The sequence below is a fragment of the Pholis gunnellus genome (assembly GCF_910591455.1).
Source record: "Pholis gunnellus genome assembly, chromosome: 13".
NCBI lineage: Eukaryota > Metazoa > Chordata > Actinopteri > Perciformes > Pholidae > Pholis > Pholis gunnellus.
This window is the reverse complement of record NC_136540.1, coordinates 23,878,717-23,891,047: the sequence shown is the minus strand read 5'-3', so window position 1 is coordinate 23,891,047 and position 12,331 is coordinate 23,878,717. Positions and strand designations below refer to the sequence as shown.

The 12,331-nt window shown below is 45.6% G+C and overlaps 1 protein-coding gene across 1 annotated transcript in view; it reads left to right on the top strand.

The window, feature by feature from the left end:
• Nucleotides 1-12,331, top strand: part of auts2a (activator of transcription and developmental regulator AUTS2 a) — a gene marked incomplete at its 5' end in the record, with an annotated part of 289,507 nt that overhangs the window by 251,231 nt on the left and 25,945 nt on the right. Inside the window, one exon of the mRNA XM_079172246.1 lies at nucleotides 7,673-7,721. Within this exon, the coding sequence (XP_079028372.1) occupies nucleotides 7,673-7,721 (49 nt within the window). The remainder of the gene's footprint in view (nucleotides 1-7,672; nucleotides 7,722-12,331) is intronic.

Genomic DNA, 12,331 nt, shown 5'->3' with positions numbered 1-12,331 from the left:
AGGGTCTCCCATTTCACTTGTGACTCGGCAGAGGAGAGGGTGTGTGTGTGTGTGTGTGTGCGTGTGCGTGTGTGTGTGCGTGTGTGTGATGGAGGGGGTTGCATTAGGGATGTAACTGAAGCATTTGAAGCAGGGAAGGTTAAACCAATTTTCTTGCCTGCATTGTTTTCCACAGTGAGTCCCACAGTAGTAGTATTAGACTGATGGCCAGTGAAGTAGGTTTGTTCCCGCTGACAGGCCGGTTCTTTCTGTGCCCCGCTATGTCAACTGGATCTGATTATTGCCTACCAGATCCAGATAATGTCTGCTATTGATCAGGTCATTTATCTTGACCTCCTACGCCCCCGGCCTGCTTTCAGAGACCGTGGGGAGATAAGCAGATACAGATAAGCAGATGACATTGTCTCTACAGGCTTTTAACAGCCGGAAGACATACTTTTTCCGCTGCCTTCCCGGCTGACATGTGATGTGAGTTTCATATCTCTCGACTCAGGAAGCTTTATTATATCAAAAAGGATCTGCTTTTAGGTATCGTCGTCGGCTCAGATAGATGCTTTCGTCCCTGTGTCCGTCAATCTTCCTAAATGTTCCCAGAATGCAGTGCTGCAGGATTGAGTCCAAAAATCTGGAAATGAGTCAGCATTTCTGCAATTTTGGTTCCGTCGTCTCAAAGTTGATGGATTTATTGAATTTGAGTTTTTGTTTAGATGCCTGAAATAATGTGATTAAAACGTTTTCAGCAACATAGAAAATACGTCAGTAAATACTCCACACGTGAATTTTGAAGCTTTTAAGTGTCTTAAAAGAAGGCGGTTGCTAACAAGTGTCTTAAAGAGACTACAAAACATCATCACACCGGCTTGTCCACCTTTACAGCCTCGTTGTGTATACCATGGTGTAGTTTGTTTATAGCCTAACATTAGCTTTTTTACTTTTGGCGATTGCATTCACGCTTCAGAAATCATACATGTTGTGTTCATTTGAAGAAGATTATCTTGCTGAACAAACGTTCATACACATTTGTTTGCCACAGAGCTTATTTTCTGCAATAATCCAAAATCCAAAGGAAAATCCCATTGGCTTTTTGTTGAGGGGACGAGTGCGATGCTAACTTTCGGGGTTGGCCTACAAACCCATCACTGCAGCACTCTGTGCCAACCACATCCTGTGTGCACCCTGTTTGAAATAAGTGGGCAAAGATATACAAAGTAGAGATTAATTTTTGGCATTGTTATTTACAGGTTTATTATTGAAAAGCATGTCTGTGGCAATGCTGATGGATGTCCTTAAATCGCTCATTCTCTGTCAGGATGTTTGATTGATGCAGTTTAAGAGAAAAGACTTTTCCAAAGGCTTTTTCCACTTTTGGCATGCTATGGTGTCCCAGTTTGTGTAAAGGTTTTTAATGCTGGGTACATTTGTCTTTGTCTCTGTGTGTGTCTGTTTGCATGCACAGCCGTGTGTCATCCCCACATTAATACTAGCAATGAGTGACAGATTAATTTATGTCTGGCTACGTGTCTGAGGAATTGGGAAGAAAGGGCCTGTCAGTGCTGCTTGTCGGGAGGGGGTAGAGATTAGAGCCAGTTGTCATTGACAACCCAGTGCAGGCTCGGAGAGATAAGGTCGGATGTAATGACTGTAAAAAAAAAGGAAGAAAAAGAAAATATATTTCAAAAAAACATCCTCACTCCGCCCTCGAAAGGCTGGGAGAAGAGGAGATGTTGGTGTTTCCAAGTGTGTGGGTTTATGTGTGTGCAATTAGAAATATTTCACAGTTCTTAGATTGCACTGCAACATTTGGACATTTCAGATCTTAAGCAACAAGGAGGGTGTGATCTAATCCCAACCCCCTCCTCTAAGAAGAATGGAATTTATTTATTTTAATCCATGTAAAACAGGTTTTATTTTCTTTGAACTGCGTGTTTTTTTGATCAAGCATTATCTTGTTAATTCCAAAAGTGAGATTATTGTGTGTAAATAGCCACTGGAACATAATGAAACATGGTCCTCTGCTATTTGCCTGCCTCTGTGATTCTCTGCCAATCATTATGTTTAAGGGCACACTCCAGTCCAGCTGGTGGCGTTTGTATCTCTAGCTGGTTTGCCAAGAAGAAGATAACAAAATGGATGCTTGTTTTTAGGCTGTGCGAGGAGATCTGCAGTTACCCACAATCATAGAATGTGTCAGTAAAGGAATTCAGAGACAGCCAAATGGTGTTGAACTCCTGGCAAACAACACACTTCACCGTCACCGACTGGAACAAAGTGTGGATCAGGAAATGCAACAACAGACCGCCGCAGTCTCTCAGTTGCAGTATGAATGGAACTACGTGCACATTTGGTACAAGTCTGCATCTGTCTGCGAACGCGGAAAGTATGTCCGAGGCTTTACATTGTATCTACGTTTAAAAATCTCCTTATGAAACCTAACTGTTGATCAAATATGGATCGCTCAGTGCTCATTATACAACCAGATTATAACTAATTCTATAGTATAGTTTGTCCGAAAAGCTATAACATACATGACTTATTTTACGAAACACTAGCGTTGTGGCAATGTGGATCAGTCGGTCCCCCACTTTGGTCCAGAATGAAATAGCTCAACAGCCACTCGATAGTTATTGTCCAGACATTTATGGTCCCCAGAGGATGAATCCGAGTGACTTTGGTGATCCTGACATTTTACCTAGTGCTTCCATTAGGTTGACAATTTACTTTTTTTTAGTGAAATGCCTCAGCAAATACTAGATGGATTGCCGTGGAATTTAAAACAGATATTCGTGGTCCTCAGAGGATTAGTCATAAATACTTTGGTGATCCCCTGAAGTTTCCTCTGCCTCCACCATGAGGTTTGTGGTTTTGAGGGAAATGTCTTAACAGTTACGGGGTGATTTGCCATATTTGGTACACACATGCATGCTCTCCTCAGTACCCTGTAGTCCGTTTAGTAGCTCAGGTGGATTTCATTCTCACAAAGATGTCACTGTGAGGTGAAACTGTATGTGAAGTATTCCACCCACCTGAGATGACTGCTGTTCACCACTCACAAAGACTCTGTTCAATGTCACCGAGAAAAGTCTCTTTCCATTTCCTGGCCTCTGCATCCAATCCTATGGTTTGAGTCATGAGGTTTTTTTTCAGTCCTTGTAAAGCAAAGGCAGGGCCCTGAGTCAAGAGACAAACGTAATAAAAGCTTTTAACATATTACATTGCCAGCACTCATGTTACACTTATCAGTAATATTTTAAACAAGGGCAGATTTGGCATAATGGCAGGAAGGCTCATAAAGGCGAGCCGGTCCCCTGTGATTGTAATCTAGGAGAGAGTTCCTGTCAAATTAAACCGTGGTTGTGGGGGGAGAGGCAAACATGCCTCTGGTTTCTTTGAAGTGGAGAATCAGCATCCAAAAAAAGGAATAAAAGATGACAAAATGTCAGTGTGAAGCTGATGGTCTATAGACAGAACTTGCGTGCCCAGACAGCAATTACTGAGATACATAGCATACATCGAGACATTGTGTTTGATCTCAGCGCTTCATGCTCTCCCACAGGCGATGTTTCTTTTTTTCCACATGAAACTGCAGGGTTCTCATTTTTTATGTGTGTTCATCTCCGGCGTCGTTTCATTTGAATTAAAAATAATGTGCTGTAAGAGATCTGGACGGCGATTGTTTGGCAGCGTGGCTGCAATCACAGACTTGTGGTCGCTCTCAAATCTGATAATGGCCATTTAAAATGGAGAACAGCGGCTCGTTCATGGCTGCTCGCGCACAGGCCCGTGAAAACAACTGGGAGCCATTTTCTGCTGGTTGCAGACATATAAATACATATCTTGATGCCGGCCATGTCACGCTTTTGAAGCCAAACCACGATACGCTCCTGATGCTTCATCGCAATAACCGCTTCAAACATAAGAATCCCTGTGATCTAATTACATGTAACCACAGTTGGTACATTTGCAACTAATTTTAGACATGATTTACTGCATTTGCATGAAGCGTGGCACTGCACAGCTACATAATGTCACTGTAGTGCAGTATCAAAGATGTTTTCCCACAGCCTATGAGCAGCAGTGAGCCAGAGGGTAAACTACTTCATTGGTTGAAGTTGTTCAATGCACAGTGCATACATGTGTGAAACGTACAAGGGGGCATAGCAGGAACCTCGAACTTGATGAACACATGGCCATGCAGGCTACTGTGTCTCCCAGGCCCTTTTGTGACCACAGCCTTTGTCCTCTGTAACTGAACCAAGTGGCTGGACTTTAAGCGGCCACATAAGATAAAATCCCTCCCACCCCCTAATGGTACTTCACATTTTTTTTAACCTGTGTGTCCTTGAACAGCTCTGCCAAGCCCATGGGAACTTGATATGGATAAACACTTTCCTTCTAAATGTAAACTCCTCTTTTTAACCAGCCCGAGCATCTGACTGCAGTTTGGAGAAGATGCCTGTTGTGTGGATGTGTGAGGATTTGTTTTGCCTCCCTGAATCTCAGGCAACTGTACGTCCCATTTCCCATGACTTCATGTTTGTATGGCCGGTCCCAGCCAGCCAACGCACCCTCGGCCTCTCCGTTACCGAGGGACGGATTAGCATCTCAGCTATGAGCTAAGTCTGTTTTCTGCTCTGTGGTTGCTTGGGCTGAACTGGCAGCGAGAGACTTTGCAATGTGACTCTATTGTGCACCCATTGACCTCCCAGCCAGCGGGGTTAATGCTCATTAGACAGGCTATAGGATGCTAAGGGTCTGCGCTATCAAGAGGATTTTTTCAGTAATTTCCAGCATTGGATAAGGATTCGCCCAGTGAGATGAACCGAGGCGAAGAAGGATGAGCGCCGTTGCTTCTCGGGTAAATGTTACTTTCAGGCCTGCAGTGTGAATCCTAACAGGATAGTGTCCCATCTTAAATCTGCGTGATCCTTTTTTAAATACACACTCAATGGCATCAATACTGGGAAGCGACTAGGAGGTGGTCCCATGGAGCAAGACGCTGAGCCCCGCCACCTCCAGCAGGGCTGGTTTTTTTGTGACCCTGGGTGGGCAAGCTTAAGAAAAATCCCTCCAGGGCTTTGGTTAACAACATTATAAACGTGGTAGTCATGAGTTATGTCTGCAGTGTCAGTGAAGGAAGCTTGTTAGGTTTCTGTTCCGTCAGGGTGGGCCCGGGAGAGCTCAAATTGAAGGCTGAATGACCCAATGCTGTTCTATTACCAGCTGACCTCCCTTCAGGCCAGTGGAGTGGGAGATGGTCCAACAGGAAGACCAGCCTGTGGGCTGCGAGGAGGTGCATGCTACTCATAAAGGAGCGTTTTGTTTCCTCCCCTCGCGGTAGCAGCACCCTACTGGGGAATTCATTAGGGGCTGACATCATCTCACTCAGTACAGAGTGAGAGAAAGAATATCTTTCTGCCTCCGCTCTCCCATCCCTCCCTCCTTTCTCTTCTTCCCTCTTGTTCTCTCTCTCACTCTCTCCTTCTCTCTCTCTCTCTCTCTCGCTGCCTCCTTATCTAGCTCTGGTGCGCTGCCGCCTCTCCTTTTGCGCGCCATTTACGCAAAAGGTAAAAGCGCAGATGTGCGCCTCTGCAATCGAGCTGCCCGCTTCTCAGAAGCCCCCCCAAAACACGAGTGTGTTTCTCTTCTGAAGGAGCACGACTGAGGTTGAATCCAAGTCCGCCTGGAAATCAGGAAGTGGGAGGACCCGACCGTGAAGGCAGCAGCACTCTGGCAGTCAGTCGCTGGATGAATGGGAGTTTGTCTGGTTCTTAGTAGCGGATGGGGAGAGGCTCTTGTGCGCCCACGACCGGGATCCGTCAGAGAGAGCGCGGCAGACAGGCGTTTGCAGCGACGGCGGGCTTATACCGTGTGAAGTTGTGTTCTCTGCTTGTGTGATTTGGCTCCGTCTCTGTCTCAGCAGAAGGAACCGGCCGTGCGCTTTGTTGGATTGGTTTGCTCCGTCGGACGCAGCCCCTTCTCTCTGCGCACCGACTCACAGACCCTCCCGGATCCTGTTGGTTACCTCTCACGGATATTCCCGACAGGAGAATATATACGTGAAAAAAAAAATCACGTTGTGTCCCGAGAAAGGAAAGAAAGGTGGATCAAGGGATTTTTTTTTCGCTCTCTCTCGTCGCCTCAGTGCTGTTGCAGAAGCTGTCCGTGGCGAGACACATGGTTCCCTTTGTCCAAAAGGCGCAGTAGCTTTGTGAACGGCTTTGGATTTTTTTTCTTCCTTTTTCTTGGAAAGGCTGCTTCCCTCTCCGCATGGCTGTCCTCGATCTAACCGGAGTAGACTTCGCCGCCTCTTGTGTGGATTATATGATTTGAAAAACAGAATGTGAAACGAGGCCATATTTACCAGACCGAGAAAGTAATTCCCTGACTTATTTGCCTTCTCGCTAACCTTGCCACATCAAAGGTATGCGCGCTGGCTCCGAGCCGCTTATCATCTTAGATTGCATTGTGTGTGAGCGTGTGCAAAATGCTCTCAGTGGAATCTTTTTTTCTTCTTCTTTTAATGCTAAACCATTTTCATGTCACCTCTCGTGCTGTCATTTATTCAGCAGCTTTCATTGTTTACATGCTGTCAGTGTTGCATTAGTGAGTGCATGGCTGATTCGTGACAAGGTTTTACATCCAGCAGTAAAGCAGCATTCATCTGGTTGTCCGTTCGCACTTTCTTCATTTTCATTTTCATTTTGTCATTACAATACTTCGCTCATCCTGCAGATCAGAACCAGACATCAGGATGAAAAGCATGAGTCGCATAAGCTGTCAGTGGACGCCGATTTTGAATATTCAGTCATTATATCACAAGAAAATACCCCCCTACATAAAATGTAATGCCTTAACATGATATTTAGTTGTGCATAATTTAGCATTAAACAAACCCGAGGTGAGGAAATCCACATCAGTTACCAGAAATTCATTTTATTCAGACGAACCTGTCTGTCAGTCTTCTAACCATGTGCAGCTCAGCGGGTGTTGTCCTGTGTCTTTCCTGTCCGCTCAGCCTGTATTTACTTTGTGATAACAATAATAATATTTCACTTTAATGTGGCGAAATCAAATTAATCTGTGACTCAGTATTTTCAACGTCTGTAAGCCTTTTTGTTATTATTCAGGTTTAAATCCCATCACTGCACGTTGTATTGTAACACAGCTATGCTGAGCAGGAGGGATGGAGTTGTGTTGTCACGGAGCAACAGTGCCACCAAGTGGCGTGACTATGAAGAACCACTTGTTTTGTTTCAGTCTGAGATCCATTACCGGTGTGGATCATGATGCTCAGGTTACCCAACTAATTATGGACATGATTTTGGGCTTGACATGATGCGGACTCTGGACATGTCATTGCCTGAATGGAGTTAAATTTGACCTTTAAGATTGTTAAAATTGAGAACGTAGATTAAATTATCAGAGATAGCCTTCATATTAAAACCACATCATAAATCTTCGTAAACCAAGGTGAATTCAAGGATTATGGTTTCATTTCAGACGACAGTTTGGTGACTTCAGCTCCATAATTATTGACCATAACACAATAACATCCTCTCCGTCCTAGTCTGCACTGTCCCCAGAAAAGCTATCTAGGAGCGGGATTGGACGTCTTGGTGTAAAATGATATGGCGCTGTGATGTTTTTCTAATTCCAGTCTCCTCTTTTTCAGGTCTCTGATGCCAGCTCAGAGAAATTGTTCAGCACAGCTGCAGTTAAAGGTACAGACATTTCTTTCTTTCTATGGTGCTGATGTGTTGTCAATGTGACGGTGCAGGTGTATTTTCATTCCCCTTGGTGTTATTACCATGTTGAAATTGCTATGCATTGTCCCAGTGCGACGACACTTTAATGTTTGGTCGTTTAAGATAATGCAACAGCAATAACGCAGCGCATCCATAAAGCTGATCCAATTTACCCAAGGTGCACAGCGATGAAATACCGCTCAGTGCTGTCTCCACACCGAGACGTGAGATGAAAATCTCTCTCTCTCTCTCTCTCTCTCCTCTCCTCTGCTCTCCCTCACTGCCAGTATTTCATCAGATGGAAACATTAAAATGTGCAAACTTAAGAAAGGTAATGTAGGCTGTTGTGGTTACAGATGTGTAACATGTGACATGAGGCAATGTTCGCTTTTGGTGAGACTTTGTTGCAAATGTGTTGAGATGCACCAGGAGGAGGAAGATGTACTAATACTGCAGGGAATGAGGGAAGGGCCGGAGAGGCATCTGTTTATGGCCTCAGTGTGCCAACACCACATGTGACCTCATTATCAAGTCACTAATTTGCTGTTAAAAGCAGCCCCATTTTCTCTGGCTTGGGGATAATGGTGGTCCCCCCGCGTGAATGGACATTCCTCTGTAATGGGGGGGAGTTACCATGCAGGGCAGGAGGGAGTCTCGGAGACGAGGGTTATGACCCCTCCAGGGCTGTGGCAGGAACGGAGCCGACTGCCGATGAAAGGTCCTTCAACACCCCCACCCTCTTCCTCGCAGAGCCGCACTCTCCGCCTCGCAGACCTCCAAACACATTTCCCACATTCTGGCCTTTGATTCCCTCCAGGGCTTGATTTGTGGCGTCCATTGGGGGGGCTCAATGGCCATGCTTGACAGGGAGGTTTCCTTTTGAACGTGCTTCTCTGTGGACTGATTTGGTTCCCTTGAAAGGATTAAGGCCCCTTTTGTGCAGCCTAAATCAACAGAGGGCCCCCTCTCTCCCCCTCCATGAAAGGACCTGACTGGGGAAACAGTACACAAAATACGCTTTCTCTCTGCTGCATGATAGTCTGCTCTCGTGGCCCCTATCCCCATTTGAATGTCCCTCTTTTCTTCCCTTTTACCATCTCTGCCTCCTCCTCCTCTCCTGCCATATGCTAATGCCTGCCACTATTGCAAAAGGTCAGTAAAAGAATCCAGGTGCAGGGAGAGCCAGGACCACTGGTATTTTTATGGAGGGTGGTGTTGAGATTAAAAGACTCTGGTGTTTTTAAGAGGAGATTACCATTGCTCTAATGCAACCAAACCCCAGCAGAGCTCCGACAAATGCGTCGAGAGAGGCTCGTTTGTGGGACGACGAGTGTCAATATTTGCACACAAAGGCATGTGCAAAAGGGCTCCGTTTGTTTGACTGTGCGTGCTCTCTTCTTGTTGATACACATAAAGTGCCCGTTGGGCTGTAGTTCAGCGGCTGAGAGAGCCAAGACAGCGAAACGGGCTCCCAAACAAAGCTACGGCTAGTTCATTATATTGAGTTCTGCGATGAAGTAATAGTTATAGCTACAAGTGAAACACAGCAACTTGCATACTTGAGTTGTTGGTTTGCAAGTGGTGAAATCTATAGACAGTGGTGTAAATACAGCTTTACTCACAATTCACAACATTTTTATAAATTTGCCAAATATCAAAATCAGAAAAAATAGCCTTTGATGAATAAATGAGGCTTCAGTAAGACATACAAATATACCAAATAGCTTGATATTACTATGACAGAATGTATATTGTTTTGGGCAGATGAGTCAAAAGCTTATTTCAGATTCAGTGCAATTATTATTAATAACATTGTGTTGGATTGGGACAAAAGTAAGACACATGAATATATCTTAAACCAACAGAGCACAGAGTAATTGTAATTCAGCTGCTGATGTGCAGCTTTGGTAATGACTGACTGTTGGCTTTTATTCTCTGCAGCAAGACTGGAAATCAGCCCAGGGCAACCTCAGGTCTCTTTGAAGCCTCGGTGCTGGTCTCTCATCTTTTAATCTCGCAGCCTTCTCACCTACTCAATAATTACAGTGTATTTTTCATGCTCCCTCAAAAGCCATAATGTTTTTTCCTCTCTCTCTCTCTCTCTCTCTCTTTCTGCCCGGGGCCGACACTGCATTTGAAAAAGAAAATCCAACTGATGAGAATGTGGCTTTTGTGTCATCAGACGTTGATTTGTTTTCTTCCCCACCTCTGTCGGCGTCACCTCCACATCAGACGACCGCGGTCGTCTGATGTGGAGCTTAAAGTCACCGTCACTCTCTGCTTGCCTCGCTGTTTCCCTCCCTCCTTCCTGCTCGCTCTGGGTTCAGTGTACCCAGGAATGGATTTCATTAACTAAGAGTCATTAAATGTTAGCTCTAATTACCGCACTTGTCAATGTGCCCCGCAGGTGTCAGCCAGCTAACCTGATTCATGTGCTGTGCAGGAGAGTAAGCACCCTTCAAAAAGATGGTGGTGTAGTCTATTAAACCACCGGTGAAATAAACAACTTTTCTAAGTCTAAGCTGCTTCCAAGGCGGTGGGTGGAGATTGGTAACTAAGCCATGTTCAGACAGTGACTGCTGTCCAGTGAGTGGATGAAGTGCTGGGTTGCCCCGATACTGATGATGACATACTGATGATGGCCTGCAGACAGATCTGTCAAATGATTAAAGTGTCCCAGGCCAGTGATATCTCGTCACCCGGTTACATTCCCATCCTTTATGAAATTGTCAATCCACAAGCCGTTCTAGAGACTCAGCTAAGTCATTGGAGAGCCGAGGCTAAAGCTAGTGCATTGTTTGGTGAGCTGAGCCCCAGCAGCAAGATTAGGATAATGCCGGATGACATTTAAAAAACACTCCGCAGTGCCATTTATCAAGAGTAGGTTTGAAAATGTTCTCATCAGTGAACGGTTCAGTGTGTGGAACCTATTTAGAATAGTCGGTAATCTTGAGAAACAAGCGAGAGCAGCCTACGCTAGCGTTGACAACTCTTTTCCAATGAAAGTAGTTCACCAAGTCTGCAACACCGACGTCCCTTCAGGCCTCCCTCCAAAGCCACTCCCCCAAAATTATCATTATGAATGTAAAACCACGACGGGCTTCATATTGATTGGGATGCAATGAGAATTTCAACAAATATAACAAAAAGATTTCAGAAGAAGACTACCAATTGTAGAGATTTTCATTTGCTAGGTATATCATGAGACATCTCCTGCAGCTGTGTCTACGATGTGAGACCGACTTCAGTGTGGGGATGAGTTGAAGTGCACGCCCCCCCCCCCCCAAGCACAACACTGATGTCACCATGCTTTACTGGAGTTAATGTGAAAATGAAGCGGTGCTACAGCGAGACCTGGGGCCGACGCCGGCGTGAAGAGCGCCGCTGGTGAAGTGTGTCGGGCTTGAGTGCGTCTGTCACTGGGGGAGAGAGTAATGTGCGATGTGGAAGGGGTAATTTGCAGTGCTGATGGCATTGTTTAAAAAAAAATAGAGAGAGAAAAGCGGAGGTGAACTTTTGTGGCGGATATCAGAGCTGAAGAGCTCCCTGGATTGTCATAGAGAGCTCTGCTGGCAGCGAAATTGCCTGTGAGCATATTACTGCTGTGTGGGAGGCAGCTGAGGGCTTGTTTTTCTCTTTCTCCGCCTCATTCGCTCTCCGTTTCCTGAGAGGTGGACTGCTGATGGAGCTGTGTGTACTTCCAGGCAGTGGGCCGCCACCTGCTATAATCTCAAGTGATATAGGGAGCAGCAATCATGCCACAAATCACCCGGGCAGCTCCCTAACTCATTCAGTGCAGGTTGGCCTTTCACAGCACCAGTGTTGGTTTACGGCCCCAGGCTTCCCTGCGCTGACCTCGCGCTGACCTCTGCCGTCTGTGTGGGGTTTGTGTGTCAAGGAATCAGGGCTGCCTGTGGAACTTGGCCTGATGCACAGTGGAAAGATGACCTGGCTACCATTGGCCTTTCCTGCGTTCTGATGAACCGGGGCAGTCAAGGACAGTCTCTTTTTCCCTGGCCCCTCCCTCCAGACATAACTGCTGGAATAAAGCGTTGTTGTTTTGGCTCAAACACAAGCTTAATTCAAATAAAAAGCCTCTTTTGATATTTAATAACTGTGCATGTTTTGAGAAATAAGTCAGGGATCTGAAGGATTCAGGTCTGAATCATCCATCACTGAAGCAGACTGCAGGTGTTTCCCCAGTAGTCCTTGCTTCTGTTGGGTACCCGTCCCCCACTAGGAGCAATCTAATGTATCTCCAAGGGGGTAAAGGGAAGCTCAATATCCTGTGCTGCACAGAGGGAAGGCCGGCCCCCTTCTTCCTCTCCATGGCTGTAACTACAGAGAGAGAGGCTGTATTTCATGAGCATCAAAGAGGCCGCTCTAGCCATGCCTCATCTGCTGACACAGCCAAACAAAGGTTAACAAATCAAGGATCGCGCTGGCTGATTTACTGCCTCGCTGTTGCAAACAAAGGCCCGGCCTCCATGCCTACAGCTCACATTTTCTGTCTGTCTGCTGGCAGAGATATATAGCAGCACTTCCATACTTCAAAATCATTACATTTAAATGTACTCAACACTCGA